General features: G+C 35.2%; 1 protein-coding gene across 3 annotated transcripts in view; it reads left to right on the forward strand.

The window, feature by feature from the left end:
• The window catches only part of CNST (consortin, connexin sorting protein), a 50,639-nt gene that overhangs the window by 884 nt on the left and 31,660 nt on the right, over positions 1–18,095 (forward strand). For 2 of the 3 annotated variants that reach the window (XM_061991090.1, XM_061991088.1), the window contains exons 2-3: positions 12,218–12,652; positions 15,612–15,817. In XM_061991090.1, coding sequence (XP_061847074.1) covers positions 12,268–12,652; positions 15,612–15,817 — 591 coding nt within the window. In that variant the 5' untranslated portion in view covers positions 12,218–12,267. The remainder of the gene's footprint in view (positions 1–12,217; positions 12,653–15,611; positions 15,818–18,095) is intronic. The other variant, XM_061991089.1, reaches the window with a different exon arrangement.

Genomic DNA, 18,095 nt, shown 5'->3' on the forward strand with positions numbered 1-18,095 from the left:
CGTAATGCCTTAATGAGAAATGACATTAGGACCACCTTCAAAACGTATATAAGTTCTGTAGAACTGGAGTTCATCCTTCAGGGATGCTGTGCTAAAATCTGTCCGTGGCAGGCGAGTGGCTACATGGTGATGGAGTTTTGGGGAAGGGAAGAGAGAATCCTGTTAAACGTGCTTCTCTGCTCCTTGCCTAGTTTGTGCAGAAGGCAAGAGTGATTTGGCAGTCACCAAGTAGACTGGTATTCAAATTAATGGCTCAAAAGTAGACTTTCTGCATGACTTTGTGCAAACTGTTTGATTTCTTATATCCTCTTTCTCTTTTGAAAAGTGTGAAATTAACACTTGCCTACTTACTAAACAGTCATTTTGTTTGATATACCTCTATTAAACAGAACCCAGGACAAAAAAAAATAAAAGCATCTATTCTCTGTTTGGAGGATCTGCTTGTGACATGAAGAGAGGCTGGCCTGAATTTAGGCAGGATTGCGAATGCCTTGTCAAATGCATCAGTTCTTCATATCTGCAATTTATTTTTAAATAGTCTGCTTTTTTACACTGAGTGCTGTAATAGTCTTTGCTGTGCCTTAAGGGAAATGGACAGACTGTTCAGCTGGATAATGGGATAGACCTCAATCCATTTTTAAACTAGACTTTATGTTTTTAATAGCTTTTTTCCTCTCTTACTAATTAGTCTGATTATTTAGTCATTCATAGGACTTTTAGAACACTGAACAGAACTTTTTCTTAGAGCAAGTGTTTAGTAATGTCCTCATTCACCATTGCTTATCAAAGTTTATTGATAGCTACAACCACATAAGGGTTAGGTGTAGTTCCTATATCGCCATGTATAGTCCATATATTTTAAAGTTAATTGAAGGATTTGTTGTTGTTGTTCCAAGTTAAAACATACAGGAACTGGGAGCATCATCATTGAATGAGCTCTTCAGAGTAATTGAGATTATTCAGAAGAGCATTTTTTAAGTAAAGCCAAAATGCCCCTACATTCTCCATACATTAGAAGTTATACACTTTTCTTCATATTTTTATTTGCTTTAGCTTAGCACTTGCCTGCATTAAACAGTAGATCTCTCTAGGATAAATTTATGATTGTTTTTTTCCCCCAGTCCTTAGAACTCCTAGGTATATACCAAATCTTGCGTGGATAAAGGTCTGCTTCTTTCTGATCTGGTCATTATCCTTGAGAAACTGTTCAAACATTAGGAAACTGGCACATTCTGTACATTACTGAAGGCTATTTAATACATTAAAGTGTATCCCAAAGACATTGAAAAGTTGGGATGACTGTGGCATATATTTTCTGTTTTAATCCAGTGGTTGCCATATGCAAATATTTAAATTTATAGTCTTACCTCCTAGAGCCTTATGTCTTTTTATAATTTATATGCATTGTTGAGTGCTCTGAAATTATTGTTTCCTCCTAATTATTATTTTTCTGAAATAAATCTGAAAATGAACCAAAAGAGTTACCTGTTTGATGGGATTGCAGCCTATGCTTGAACCAAAAGAGCTCATTAGTTGTAAAGATCAGTAAAAATATATTTTTCTTCTCAGTGGTTCTACATGTCTTTTGCATTTACTTTTATTTGGCTTCACTTAAAGTTTATTTCTAAGTTAATACATTAAAGTATTAATATTTTAGTATTATTTTGCTGTGTATTAACCCTTTAACCTTAGTAAATATTGACAATGAACTTCTAAGTGGGGGAGAAAATTGCAATGATGTGTGATCTGTTTTTTGAACTCTTGTGTCCATACTTCATTTTAAGTACAAATTCAGTAGAATTCCTGTCTTGAAAACAAACAAACAACCAACCACAAAAAAAACCCCAACAAACCAAACCAAGAGATATATAAATGGATATTTGCAGGATTGTAATTTTTCTTGTCCTGGTAGTGATAGTTACTGTTAGAGTCTCCTGTCTGGCTCAGAACTCAGGTTAAGTTTGTCAGAAACTCTTTCTTTTTATTCACCATATCACATTTTATCATTAATTAATTGTAAAATTTGCCCTTAAGTTTTACTGCTCTTCTTTTTTATTTAATTATGCCTATATTGAAAGGCTTACCTGTTACACAGTTATCATTTTCACTTATTTTATTCAGCATACTTTGATAATGTTGTTGTAATTCGGATAGTTACCAAGTAGAGTAGTTGAAGGAATAGCAAGAGACTTCTTCAAAATTACTGTGAGTGCTGAGCACTCAGGGAAATAGTCTCTAGGAAAAATGACTTTTTAAAAGATCCATCAGAGAATAGTCTTGTTCTTTTGTCCTGTTGCTATGTCACTGTCCTCCACTCCAAGCCCGTATGTGCACAAAGGAAATGTTCCAAAGACTGAGGAGACTGATTAATCCTATCATACAATCTGGTTAGAGATTTAGTAAATTTGCAACTTGTAGGTTTCATTGGACATCTTCCTTCTAAGTGAAAATCAGTCTTTGTAATGACATCAACAATTTCCATTTGAGAGGCTCTGTGCTCTACTAACCTAATTTATTGCTTTTCTATGTGTAATCGGTTGGCAATGAAAAATGGCTGGACACTTTGATTTGGGCAGGAGAGGAGGAGGATTTTTTATGGTTTGCGCATTAGTACTAGTAAGAGAAATAAGAATCCAAGGTTCCTTGGAAGCCTGCCTGCTCCATGGAACAGTGTAGCTTCCAGGCTAGTGCTGAAAACCTGATAATTACTGAAAAACTGATAACTGCAAATTGCAGCCCACTAGAAGTGGGCTAGATCTGTTGTGCAGATCACTAGAATGTGAGTGCTCAGATATCAGTTAAGTGAAATTATCAAGTTAGTTCTCCTTTGAGAAAATTTCTGAGCACCGAGTGTATGGTCGTGTATGTTAATAAAAGCTTATTTGAAATTAAAAAGTGAAATCACTCTTCCTTTGCTATTTTCCTGTTGTGATATCATACTGTTTAATAGAAAAGCATTTTCACACCAGGTGCAAGCTAGCTCTACAGAGTTACAAGCATTGTGGTAAAGTTCACAGCTGACAAAAGAGCCATTCAGCACAAAAAACAAACATTTTTAAGTGACCTGATGCCTTGAATTCTGTCCTGAATGATGCTGGTAACAGTGTCCATGTTCTACTTTCCCTTATAATGAACAACACGCAGCAATGCTTTTGACATTTTCAGTGCAAAGGCAAAGGGTTCTGTAGTGTGGAGATTGTTGCATAAGCTGTGTTTGTAAGGCATTTTGGCAAGGGTACAAACTTTTTCACTCTGTGCTGTATCTGTTCTGTGTATACACAGAAACTCAGTCCCTAGGGCTATCAATCTGGCATCTTTCATCAGCACTAAATTTACTGCAAATATTTTTCCTGTGCATGCACAGAAGAAAGTCCTATTACACCTTTGTGGACAGTAGTAAAGGTGTTAAATCAGGTGCGTCTTCTGTGTTCTGCTCTGACAATTCCTCTTCATGCAGCTCTGATAAGCACATTCTACTGACTCTTAAATTCACTCAGACTTTGTTCATGTGTCTATCTTATCCTGTGTCTATATTTTGATTGCTTTGACAGTGATAACTTGCTCAGGAGCTTGTCATGATAAGGGTTTTTTACTTTTTTTTTTTTTTTTACTTATCTACTTACCCTATAACTGCAATGCCTTTAAAAATGTGTTGATAACATCTAAGGAAAGTGTAGATTAGAAATGATGTTAGTGTCAAATCTTTCCTTAGACTGATTTTCATGTATTGCGTGCTCTGTTTTCAGGAACAGAGTTGCTTAAGAATGTTGAAGGTTTTTGCTACTGTTGTTCCGATAGACAGCTCCATCTGTCCAAATTGAATTGCTAACATGTGGCCTTATAATGTGGGCTTCAGCACTGCTTTTCTCCATCCACTGTATTAATTTAATTTTCTTGTGGTTGATTTTTTTTTTTTTTAAATAATATTGGGCTACAGGAAAATTGAGGTTAATTCAAAATAGCAAACAAAAAACAAGCCAGGTTTTGTAACATGGGCATGTTAAGAAGACTTTTAAGTTCACTTGATGAATGTGTCATGGTAATAATATGGAAATTTGTAGTGTACATTTTGGACATTCTTTCCTAATGCTCAAAACCTGGAATTGTGTATGCTTTTAGCCTCAAAGTGAGGTCATAGTGATCTAGACCAACATTTTAGCTGAACCTATATCACAGTTCAAGTACTGTTCATTCTGTGGTTGCAGTGTTACAGGTGACTAATAGCGAAATAAACAAATTGGGATGCATCTGTCCTAAAACTTTCAAGCTTTATTATTTCAAGTTTATTATTTTGGCATCTTCCTTTCTTTACATCTTTCTGAAGTGGCATTCACAGTGTTGACTTAATCCCAGGAAGATTTTATGGCAGCTGGCATATAAAATTACACTTTATCCAATGTTGTTTTGGTAGCTGCTTAGTTTCTTATCTGTATTTCTCATTTTCTTATGAAAGACTTTTAAAACCTACTATTTTAGCACTGAAATAAGACATCATTAGTACAAGGAGAAATAGCAATGATTCATTGTCTCTATAGACTGCAAATCTCCTGTGATGGTATCATTTAATCTATCTCAGTTTGGGTTTTAAGGGAAATTAGCTTTTACCATCTTGCAGTACTGATGCTAGGTTTTATTAAGGTTTGTGATATGTGGGATTTTCTAATGGAATTTTTTTTTTTTTTAATGGAAACTACTGCTTAAAGTGGACTTGATAGTAAGGGTTTTCTGAAAAACTGACCTAAACCAAAGTAGGTCTCTGTTTACAGGCTTGGGTACTACAAACATGCATACAGATTTTAATAGACAAACTGATAACTGATAATGAACTGATAATGTTCCTTGTGTTGATGTGGGCTCATCTCTCAGGTGAAGATTATGGAATTCATTCTCACTATGAAATTCAACTATCAGAAAGTCTTGAACACTCTTGTTTCTTCAGATGGGCAGCTTTTAGATAATTGCCTTATACTTCATGCTTCTCCATTTCAAGGGACTGTATTCTGACATTTCTGCCTATTCATGTATGCTTAAAGTTGTTACCTGACATCATGAGGGATTTTAGATTATTGCACGTTTTTTAGCTGCCTCTTACAAGGTCTTAGAATGTGTTAGCCTTCCGAGGTCCTGGTAAAGATTTGGATAAGAGTGAGCTGAGCTGATTAGTTCTCTTAAAAATAGTCTGTTTTGATATGCAGGACTTTTTTTTTTTTTTTTGCCCCATAAAAAAAAAAAAAAATACCCACTCTAGAAAAGATGCATAAATTTGTCCACTAGAAAGGGTTGATTTTTTTTTTTTTACACTTAATAGTCAAACTTGTGCACATGTTCTGAAGTGTAATAACAATCTGGGACCTGTTGAAATAGAAGGAAAATATAAAAATAAAAAGCCAATTATTTTTCCTTGCAAGACTTGAAAAGGGATTCATGCATCCCAAGGCAGGACCGGTTACTTGTAGATTATTCCTGACCAGTGTTTGCCTATGCTGTTTATAAAAGTGCTGCAGTCATGAGATTTCTCCATCCTCCTAAAGCAGTCTACTGCCTTTCTATCCCTACTTGAGATATGCTCTGATGTTTTGCTGCAAATAAGAACAAAAAATGAACATGTCAAGTGGTGAGATTACTTTTATTCTTACATCATTCAGTGAAGTTTGTCCTAGTGAGGCTTAAAACTCAAAACTTTTCTCAAAGACTTGGAGGTTTGATAGTTGTTCTGTATTTTGAGTACGGAAAAAGAGCTTGTTTGTGTGAAATTTTCATCTGAACTCTGTCATATCTTCTAACAAAAGATAGTATTTGTTCATAGACAGATTTGTTCTGCTGACAGAAGCATTTTTATAGTAATATTAAATGTGGAAGAGTAGATTAGACCTGACATTCTATGTTTATTATTGTTTATTAAAGCTATGAATAAGCGGTATGACTAGAAGCTGAAAATAGCATGTGGAACTTCCTCTCAAAACCTCACTATTCCTGCTGTTTGTAGATGGAAAGGTCATTATGCCTTTAAATGCCACTGTCACTTCAGAAATGTCACTTTAATGTCAGAAAGTTGCAAACCACTGAACTGTTCACACTCAGATACTTTTGTAAATTTAGTGAAATCAGATAAACCACTCCTGCATCTGAATATTTCTTGGAGGACAGCAGACTTAAAATGTAGGAAGATATAGAACTCCTAAACCAGGTAGCTAACACAGAAGCAGAAAACATGTATAAAGGTATTTTTATCCCTTGTACATTGTTTCAAAGCTGAGCATAGGGCAACTGAGCAGTTAGGATGTAATGAGATTCTCTCACAGTAAGGCTATCCAGTAATGGGATTGTAAGACTGACTTGTGAAATGAGAAACTGCTAACGAATCCATGCCATGAGGCAGCACAACAGCATGGTATTTTTTTTCTGCAGCGATGTCAGGTTGGATAGTGGAAATATACACATAAATATTTTTATTTGCCTGTCTTCAGAAGCAGCAGCATTCCAACCATGAAGTGTTGCACATAAAATACAGTGCAGAGCAGAATTCTAGAAGTGGTCTGGCTTTGTGAGATTATTATAGCTAAAAGAATTACCAACCTGCTTTATCTGCTGTGCTGTCTCTTTCTTTCTGTAGCAAATTGTGTGATGATCAACTATATCTATGACAACTAGTGCTTTTCTATGTCTTTTTTAATTTGCTGTGGTGAGGTAAGGGTACTCTGAAGCAATCTCTTTATAATGTTCTGGGTTTCTTTAGGTGTATCTTGGCTTCCACATCAGCAGAAGTTGTAAACAGTTGTATAGAAATTGAACTTGCACTTTCTCAAAAGAATAAATGGGCTTTTTTGTTTATTAGCTCCTGTAACAGCATAGTAGGCACGGTCCTTCTTGCAAGCTAAGAAACTCATAATGGTATGTCGTATGTAGATTTTAGATAGTGCCATGTAGCACCTCTGTCACCTAGGGTTTCCATCACTGCATCTTCACTTTGGTAGTAAATGTAATTTTTCATGAAATGAGATCAGTGTTCTTCCTTGTATGTGGAAATTAGTGTGCAATGGTGAGAATTTGCAGGACATGTTTTGATTTTTGTATGGCCATGATCAGTTTCACATTGGTTTGTATTAATTTATAAAAAAGGTATTTATTTATATGAAATGAAATACTAACATTTAAATATGGTCTTACACCAGCTGTTAGAGAGATCAACAGATTTATTCTTTTAAAGAAATATATGAGTTAGGTTTAGTTGGTTTTAGATTTCAGTTTTCTATTGTTTTCACCAACTCTGTAAAGATAATGGTTGGGTTTTTTAAATGCTGTTTCCTTTTCACAGAATCAGCATTACTTTTTTTTTTTTTTTTTCTCCAGATCTTGTGAAGCTGCTTGTATTTAAAAAAAAGCCCCTGCAACAATAAAGAAAACTGGTTTCTCTTAATCCAAGATACCCTCTGCTTTTTACCTGTCTTTAAACCTGAAACGTATTTAATTTCTTTAAAAGGATGCAGATTCTACAACACCTGTAGACAGCCTGGTTGGTTGTTTATATGGCAACCTTTTCTAGGCTGAATAACTGTTACCTCATGTAGTGCTGTCCCTTCCTCTCTAAAACTTACTTCACTGCAATCTAGATTCTCTTATTTGTGTAGATCTTGTTTTGTATATGTTGTGCACAAAACAAAAGTAATCAACTGTAAATGATTGGTGCCTGGTAGGACATAATGAATTCTCTTGTGCGTGTAACTCTTGCTGTATTATGTCTTAGGGGAGAAAAACACATACTCATGGCCAGTTTTCTGTTTGGTATCTCTTTGAGATGCATTTCATCAGACCAGAATGACTAGTTAATCCCTACTTTATGTAGATGTGCTTTGTTTGTTCTAAAAGGTACAGTGTGTTCTGTTTGTCTTAGTGAGTTTCATGTTATTCCTTTTGGAGCACTTATTGCTACAATTAATGTTTAATTAAATCCTCAGAAATGCTTCTGACTGCTTTTGACTGCAGATTTTATATAGTTAGTATTTTATCGTCAAGATGAATGAGAAGACTAGGTAGAAACAGCAGTGAGAGCCAATCTGAAATGCCCATTCGATTTGTATAGAGCAGTATAGGTGATATAATGGGGAAACTGACTTCCCAAGAATTAAAAGATTTAAATCTTCCTGATTAACATAGAACCATTTAAGTGGCATGAGAGGAAATGTCTTTGGTAGAGGAGCTATGTGAAGGTGGTCAACTGGAATTAGAAAAATGATGTGCCATAAACTTCTATGTCAGATTCTCTTTAGCCTTTTGGCAGCAGATATGGTGTTATGATCTGGATCAGTTTTGTAAGGTACTTCTGAGATCAATAAATGAAATGCTATGCCATAGGTTGAGTAAACATTCACAAAACCAATGTACTTTCGAGGATAGAGGAGCTGTGTTGGTATGAAGGTTAGAAGCAGGAGGGATGTTTGTGGTTTTAGTTTGGGTTTTTTTAATGCCCTCTTCAAATGTCGACGGTGCCAGGTCAGGAAAGATCCTACTTCTTCCCTTTTTTAATTTCAAATACAATCCAAGCAACTGTATTTAAGGTTGTGTTTTCTTAGTAAGGATAGATAGAAGAAAGGCTATCTATACACACAAAAATGAACAACTGAAAAAACTGTTGAAATTCTGTGAAGTTATATGAAGTACATGAATGAGAACTCTGAAGAGCACAGGCTTCTTAACATTGTAATTGACTTAAAATAGAAGTACCATGATATTTTTGTAACATATATACTATTTGTTCTAGAGCAAACAACCATGCAACTAATTTCATCAATATAAACATTGTCTTATAGCCACCTGACAAGTATTTTCCATGTTATTTTTAATGTGGACTGTACTCATGATGATTATATACGCCAATTGCATGAATCGGTGTGGCAACTTTAACTGAAGCGCTTTGATTCATTGACACCTTTTCACAGACATCGGTACTGTTCTACTCGGTTACCTTTTATTTCAATTTTGGGCAGCCAATGAAGGGAGGAAAGATATGTCTAGAAAGAAACAAACATTCTTTTTATTCTTAGCATGTTGTTTGTGTTTGCAATTCATTTCAGCAGCAAAACAGTAAATACAGTAACTGTGTTAATAGTCTGTTAAATATAGTTCATATTGCTACCAATTTTAATGCCATTTTTGTTTATAAATAAGTATTTCTACTTGTGTTTTTAGACAGAGCTAAAGTCCATTCTCATAGGATTTCTCTTCACTTTGGTACCTGTCTGGTGCCTTGGTGAAGTCAAAAGGAATAGCAGATAACATCAAAAACCAGGGAGGTAGAAAAAAAGTTTCATGTGGGGTAAAAAGGTCAAGACTGTAGTAAGTTTTTTTTAACTAGCTCTTTCTGTATTTCTGGAGTTTCATTCTCTAAGGAGTCCTAAGGATTGTAGAAATGAAGAGATTTTCAGGGCTACTTTTATTTGGAGAAATACTGAGTTTTAGGCAATAAACCAAGAAATACTGATCTGCATTAGCTGCAGAGGCTCTCCAGCGGCTGAGCTAGAGGACCATCACTTTAGCCACATGTTAAAAGGAAATGAGTTAATATTTTCTGTTAAAATGTTAGCTTCCTCTATAGAAAATGTCACTTGTCAAAAACCTCTTTTCCATATTTTGCACAATCTAATAGGAAACATCTTGTTCAAATACTTTCACATTTCTGTTTTCTTCTGATAGCTGTTGAAAGAATAAACTATAGACTACTGATAGAAGTAAGAGAGTGGTGGTAGGACATCCTGATTTTTAAAACTGCTATTAAAACTAACTTATCATTGGAAGTTTACTTCAACCTCTTTTGTTTGATGTATCATTTAATCTATGAGCTGTGAAGGGCAGCAGTAGTTATTTTGTGTGCTAAGAAGAGTAAGAAGTTAACTTTTCAAGCTTAACATGGTGTTCAGCATTTTTTTTAATGCTTTAGAACAGTTACCAATAGATAAGCATAACTTTAGTGTGGGTGTCTGTAAAGAGTACCTACTTCTGGCTCTGATTCTTATTGGTCTGATTAAAGTTCAGTCCACCTCTCACTGGGCATTTAACTCTTTTTTAAGAGAAAAAGTATTGATTAAGGAGCATCCTTCTGATGAACAGGTGCATTGTTCAGATACTTATATCCTCTAGAATTCCCTTCTTTCTTTTTTTTGTGGTGTTCAAGGAAAGCAAATTCTCTTATTTGGTTGCCAAAAGAAAATACAACTTGTGTCTTCTGTGTGTAATTCATTATTCTTCTAGAACAGAATAGACTATTTCAGTTGGAAGGGACCTGTAATGATCATCTAGTCCAACTGCCTGAGCAATTCAGGGCTGACCAAAAGTTCACATGTGTTAAGAGCATTATCCAAATGCTTTTTAAATACTTGTAGGCTTGAAGCATCAGCCACCTCTCTAGGAAGCCAGTTCCAGTGTTTGACCACCCTTTCAGTAAAGAAATGCTTCCTAATGTCCAGTCTGAACCTCCCCTACTGCAGCTTATATGTTACAGGATAGGCAGTATTATTTTTGTTAGACTAGCACAGTTGGAAATGGTTAATGAGCTCTTCAGTTTGGAGGCAGAGATGAAGTTGTCCTAGTTGTCCTATAAGCTGACTTATACTGTTGGGTTGCCCAGCTGGTGGTGGCTTGTCACCCTCTGCATGCTTCCCTGGAACTCCTCACATTCTATTTATCTGTCCTGTACTTTGTATGTTTGTATGTGTGGATGTTACTGGAGACAATGTCAAAAGCCTTACCAAAGTCATGGTAAACAGCATCTTGTCCTCTGCTGAGTCAGTCACCTGTTTGTAGAAGCCTATCAAGTTGGTTAAGCATTATTAACCCGTCAAAAATCCACACTGACTACTCCTGATGACCTTGTTGTCCTTCGTGGGTTTGAAAATGGTTTCTAGGATTATTTGCTATGACACCTTCCAGGAGTGAAGGTGAGGTTGAGCAGCCTGTAGCTCTGTGAATCCTCCTCCTTGTCCTTCTCTAAGATTGGAATGATGCTTGCTTTTTTTCCAATCCTTTTATCAACTGCAAAGGTTGTGGAGGCACAATTTTAGGAAAATATTTTTAGTAATCTCTCACAGACCTATGTTTCTGTCTATAAAGGAAAGCTTACTTTTTCTCTAAGACCTTTTTTTTCTTCTTTTGCAGTTTGAATTCTTCAGCAAGTAAAATGAAGCATTATCTGGCATATTTCACAAATGTGTATTTGTTGTACATACCAGGGAGTAAGACTGGAAAAAGCTTAGTGAAGACAGCTTTCCTGAAATGCTGTTTTATTAAAAGGAAAGGATAGGAAGCTGCTGTAGGATGCTTCTCTAAGCTCTTCTATAATAAAAGAGTACTTGTTGATTTTTGGCTTCACTGTTTAAAATATGTGAGCTAAGTCTAATGGAGCTGTATTTCTTCTGTATAGTTGCTAAGTTAAACCAGCAGTATTGCCATGCTTCTAAAAGCTAGGACTGATACACTAATGTTCCTGTAACTATACAGTGTAACTCTGCTTCTAAGAGTTACTTTTTTTTTTTTTCCCTGTGAATATGCATCTAATTCCAGCATTATTGCATGTTCACACAAAGGGAAAATTGACCCCTGCTGAGAGTAGGGGGTTGATGAGTTTTTTTGTTAACAACCCATCTGCTTCTGTGTATACCGAAGACATGTTGTATGTTTTCTTGAAAGTAAAGTGATAATCTGACTCAATAAACAGGTTCTACTCACATCTAGTTCTTATAACAGAGTTAATCTATCTCTATATTTGATGTGGTATCATCACTGATGGAATTAAGTTGTTTTACTTTTACTCGTCCCTGATTTAGTTATATTTCAGGCAGACTATGATCTTATGTGACAAGAATGCTTTTGTTTTAGCTATGGGTTTAACAGGGGTTGGTGGGAGTGGTTTCTGTTTATCTTTTTGTTTTTCTCATTACCTCAGCTGTAACACTATGAGTACTGCTGTAAAGATCATATGTGCTATTGGTCAGGTAACAGAAACCAATTGTAACTGAATAAAAATAAAGGTTTATAGATCATATTTGTAGATATGGTTTGCTTTAAGGCATACAATGGGGCAATAGATTATTGTCTGAAATAATTTCCTCATACTTTTAAACTGTATCACTGGCATAATATTATTTTTTGGATGATATTAAGTATGAAGTTATTTATTCATTATAATACACATACTATTAATGCTTATTCTGATTTTATTATTTAGGTATAAAAATATTTGGAAGGACGTTAAGTGGTTCAACAAGTAACGCTCTAATGGATGACAGAGAATTTCCACCAAATGACGTGCAAATAGACTCAAAGGACAGTCTTCCTGCTGACTATAGGGTGGAAAGTTTGGCATCTCATTTGATTTCTTCAGCCGATGAAAATGAAAATCAACTTGACAATGAGAATGAGGTTCTGACCAGCGGTACCACTGCTGTGGGACAACAGGATAAAGGTGAGCAGGACAGCATCAATAATAATGAGAATATGAACAATGGAGACTGTACGCCAAGCTGTAAGGAAAGCGAGACTGATAGCAGACCTGTTAACATCCATATGGACCCTCAGCTGGAGGAAAAGCCTACTACAGAAAAACAGACAGGTGGAAAAAGAAGTCCAAGAAGCAGAAGAAGCTCCAGTAAAAAATTTAAAGGTACTTTATAAAACAAAATGAGTTTGTTGTCTTTACTTAAAAAAACCCCACTGTATTTCTAATCTGTGAACTAATACGAAAGCTGTAGTTTAATTGTAATGGAACATATCAAGGAGGCCCAAATAAAGGGATGTGCAGAATTTCAGGATGGAAACTGGGCTGACTTCCAAATCGGAATAGGCAGAAATTGCTTTGTTCGTTTGAACATTGTACTCGAGTGCAAGGTTTTGGTGTCTTTATCCAGTGTTAAGGTTTGAAATCTTGGTGCAAGTACCAAGGCTTGATCTTAACCTATTTTATATGTAGTCCAAGGATGACCATTTTGGGTAAGGAACTGTTAAAAAATGCTTTTCTACCAATTTTTGATGTTACTTCTCCTTCAGCTCTTTTGAATATGAACTGAATAAGGAAAATGTAAATTTTTATTACTTGTTCTAATTTGAGATGTTTCTTCCCTTTTTGAATGTGTAGGATTCGTCAGCATCGACACAATGTGGGGTTTTGCCATAAATCATAAAGTTTACATCATAGTGCTGCAAATATATAATGAAAATCAATGTGTTTTATTGCAGAGGTATTTTTAAATTTACTCAAAAACTGAATCATACCTGCTTTTTTAATGCTTTTTTAAAATCTGAAAACAGAAGATGGGAAAATTGCTGCTTTTTTTTGTTTTACATATTTATGTTTTCGTGCTAAATGACAAGTTTTTTATGACCTGATGTGAAAACTGATGATGCTCTTAAAGGATTATAAAAGAGATAAGGAAGGGAAAAGAAGGAAGCTTTATAGTCCATATCATGTATGTATAGGCAAAATCTAGAAGAGATGAGTTGTATTTTTTAGGAGAGGTAAGAGGATTATAAAATTTTCATTATAGGGAGAAAGAGTTCTCATTATGCATATAGTCATTAAGTGTATAATTCAACCGTTTAAAAATAGGAGAAAATACTTCTATCAATCTCTTGTTTTAATGAATTGAGAACCAGTCTTCTGTACGATGGGAAGGACAAAAAAACCAAATTGATGAAATGTGAAACAGATGGGTGGATAAAGTATCTGAAGCACAATGAGATGAAGAAAAGGAGAAATTTGCCAAAACACTGAATGTTAAACTGCTTGTATTCTCTCTCTGTTAATTTGTATACTTGGTAAATGCAGTCAGCTGATGCAGAAGTACTACAAAACAAGCTGTGCACAGTAGATGGCAGTTTTAAGACAAAAAGCAGAAATCTGGTATATAGAAAGTTGCATGGAAAAGTCAAGAGATGCAAAATACCACAACAATGTCCTGCCTGCAAAACTTTTAAGAGTTTTGTTTACTTCTCATCAACAAACTCTTACTATTGTATTAATGAAGAACCTTGGATGTTATAGAAGGAAGATCTAAACAGCAAATTTTTATATTTTAGCTAAAATATTTTAATGTATTTTGTCTAATTTGCCTTTAGATTTTTAGGTATTCTCAAATGATGGTTCTCCTGTTTTCACAGAAGGCAGTGACTGTGCCACAATTTCTTGATCTTGCAAATGTCTTTATTTTACTAACAGTCTTCCATTTTATTTTTAACACTACCTATTTTAACCATTTCCCTCTACATAAAAGAACCAAGCTATCTTTCTTGTCTTTATACCAGCTCAGAGGTAAAGGAGAGAATAATCAAACTAGAGTGGAAGATCCCTGAATGATGAAAGCTGAGTGCCATACAAGCAAGCTTGAATCACAAAGTAGATACTTACGTGGCATGTGTTGTGATCTTTTTTTAATTTTTAACTGTTGAGAAATCATGGATGAGTTACTTTGACCCACATCTAAAGAAAACATTTGTGAATATTCTTCTCTTTCTCTATGAGCAAGCCTGTTAGGGTCTCTCTTAAACATTGCCTTTTTATAAAAGATTATGTTTGACTTAAAACATGTTATTCATATTCCTCTCTTGCTAGTGACTAAAAATATGGAAAACTACGTTTTAGAACTTGTTCAGCATGAGATTGGGGATCATTACAGAAGCCAATCTTCATTCTGGTCGTATTTTTATTTTAGAAGAGTCAGTGCTCACACTTGGAATGTGTTTGAAAGCCTCTAATTATTTGTTTATAAAGCATAAACAGTTCTAAGTATTTTATGGTACCTAGTTTTCTCCCTAGCAAGAGGTTCTAGAGGCTAAATTCATCCTTGCATCATCGTTACTAATAGATCACCACTACTGGCTCACACTACTGGCTCATTCCCTAGACTCTCAAATTAACTATCCAACTATTTTTGGGGATCTTCCTTTCACTCAGAAGGACATTCTCTCAGGGCATCTATCCCCCACAATAAAATCTACCACCATCATCATCTGCTTCTTTCTAGCCTTCAAGATCTTGCTATCATTGTGAGGAGCCACTGGGTTATCATCTGAATAACAGGTCAAATTATCCTTCCAGTTCCCTGAGATATCATCCTGTACAAGGTCCTTGGCAGCACTGAACAGACAAACTGAGACAAACTTCATTCACACTCTGCTTTCCTACTCACTTTTTGCCCTTTTTGAGCAAAACCATGTTGCAAACAGCCCTGCTTTCTGTCTGTGCTGTATTACAATTCAGTCTTAACATCGAAGTTTGTCCACCTGGGTCTAAGTATTGATTTGTTTTTAACTGAAACTGTAACATCAGTCACAACACTTTTTAAGTTTTCTTGATGTAGAACAGTTCAGACTAGGTGGAGTTTCAAGTCAGGTCCTAGTTACAAGTGTACAAAAATACCTGAAGTATGTTTCTGTGCTTATCAGGTGTGTGAGCTGACACTAAGACAGACCTATCACAACTAATTTTGACAAGACCAGTATTTTATTTGCAGGAGTGTTTCATAATATACTGGGGTTTTATTCATAGCTTTGGTATTGACATTTCCTAAGAAAGCAACTTGATGTATTTTTTTGAATGCTAACTCAAATACTTGTTCTTTTTAAAGGAGTTCCTACAGTGGGAACCACGGCAATCAAGGAGGAAGGTACTTTTATTACAGATACAGGTTCTGTGCATGCTGAAGGTGCTGTTGAAGCAAATGAAAGCTTTCGCCAAAAAGAACAAAAACAAATGTTGCAGTCTCTCTTCTCTTTGCTCCGTGAGGAGGTTGAACAGATGGATTCAAAGATACTGCCTTTGTGTCTTCATCAGGTACTTCCTATGATTCTGGGGTGTTGCACACAGTTTTGTTTTTATTTGAGACCTTTGTTCATTAGGGAAAAGTGCATTGTTTCAACATACGCCAATGTTTATATCTGTACGGGATATTTTGATGTATAACAGGTGGTCAAGGCAAATATCTCCTTTAAAGTCTTCTAATATATGTTAAATTATAAATTGCCTTGAAAGTATATTCTGCAGTTAAAGAAAACTCTTCAGGATGAAATTCTGATTTGGCAGGAAGATGTGGGAAAATTGGTCTTCAACATACCTTAAATATGGTTTGTAAGCCACTGGTATAGATACAAGAAAACTGATGCCTAAATAACATTTTAAATCTGGAATTATTTTTACTGTTGCAGACTTCTTTCTAGCATGAGTTTCATGCATGAATACTAATATTCAAGGTTTCTTAGTGCATACGTTTTTATACTACAGTTGCCCCACCTGCAAGCCCAAAGGAAATACTGCTTTTCAAATCACACAGTCTTTTTACTAACTTACCAATAGGCTTTCCTTCTGAAGATGATGATAGAAGATGAATATGACGACACAGTATTAATTTATAGTTTTGTTACGTCATGCTAATAGTGAACTAGAAGACTTCTTGTTTGTCTACATGGGCTTCATATGTATAGTGATATTTTGTACTTCTAAACTATGATGACACTTTTGTATTCCTATTCTCTTTGATATAAGTAAATGACTGTATTTGAGAGACAGGTTTCTCTTTAGCATTGCAAATTATAGATTGTTTATGTTTGACTCAGAATTTTCTTTTAATCTGTCTTTGAGGGAAGATTTTTGATATAATTTCTTAATTTAGTTGAAGCTACACATCAGGGTTAATCATTAGTACTTTTAGCCATGCAGAATTTGGTGGTCATTCATTTGTCAACACAAAGGTCTGTTTCAGAAATCAACATAGGGCAAAAACTTCAAAATGCTTTACAAACATTAAACAGTGTCATCAAACATGTTGGAGGTGAAATTGGTTTGCAGGTTTTTGGATGAGAAAGCCAAACCCTAAGGGTAAAAACCTTTTCAAAGTCATACAGGAACGGTGACAGAATTGAGAACAGAATCTGCATTTGCAGATTCAAACATGTAATCAAATACCATCTCTTTTTTTAAGAATTATCAAGTATTTTGATGGAGTGCTTTAAGAAAGCGCACAGAACTTACAAAGATCATAGCACACTTTTTTTATCTGAGGAAAAAAGCAAGTATCTTAAAGATAGCATTCATGTTTTCAAGTAAAATGAGTCTATTAAGAATTTTTTTTTCTCTTTCCAGTGAATTAACCTGTCATTTTCAGTGGTTTTTTTCAGATGGTTAATACAGCCTGCCAGTATTTCCTTTATGTCAAGCCTAGCAAACAGTCTTCTATTACATTCTCTTTGATTTTTGTCATACACAATAAAATTTAAAATAAAGAGCTATGTCAGATGTTCTGGAGTATTAACAATCAACATTGTTAGTGGGAAGCCTACATTAAATATTTAAAAGCTGTGGGATTACTAGGGGCTGTTCTCAGGGGTAACTTAATTAAAATAGGATATCAATTTTTTCCTGTCTTGAATGGAATTCATGTGATTTGTTACATACAGACCTTTGGCAGTTCCAGAAATCCTTAGGAGACTACTGTGGACAGCAGACAAAATGTGCAAATAAAGAACCTTAGAATGCACTTACCAATATTCTTTTGCTGATACTGGGCTGAGAATGGTTTAGTGGTTGGTAGTAAGGCCAAGAGACAGGAATACACAATTTGTAATCTAAGCACCTCTATCAAGTTGCTGCTGTTTTCGAGCAATCATCTGAAGACTTTTCCATAAGTGCCCACTTGTTAAGTTCTTCAAATTATGAGTGCCTAAACTGATATGCCCCAAAGATTTTTAGACCAAATGTTTGTGCTCCCACAGAAGTCATTGGAATATCAGCTATGTGGTGACTCAACCTGAATGTTCGGGTATCAGGGTACCTGCAATTACTGGATGTGTTTTGCCACAGTAGGCATGGCAAATTCAACATTCAACATGGCAAATGCCAACATTCGCTGAGCATTGATTAGTTAGAGCATGTAAAGTTCCACAGTTCTGTGGAACAAAATAGTTTTACTTCTGAGTTTTATATTTTTTGTGTTTTGTTGCATTTACTAACAAAGCCATCAGTATTCCTTGGCATTCTAGGAAAGTACGACCAGTTTTCTAGCAAGCACAAATAAGTTGTTGGAAGTCTCAAAGATCAGTTGTCTACAGGGAGGAAT

This window comes from Colius striatus, chromosome 2, assembly GCF_028858725.1.
Source record: "Colius striatus isolate bColStr4 chromosome 2, bColStr4.1.hap1, whole genome shotgun sequence".
Classification (NCBI taxonomy): domain Eukaryota; kingdom Metazoa; phylum Chordata; class Aves; order Coliiformes; family Coliidae; genus Colius; species Colius striatus.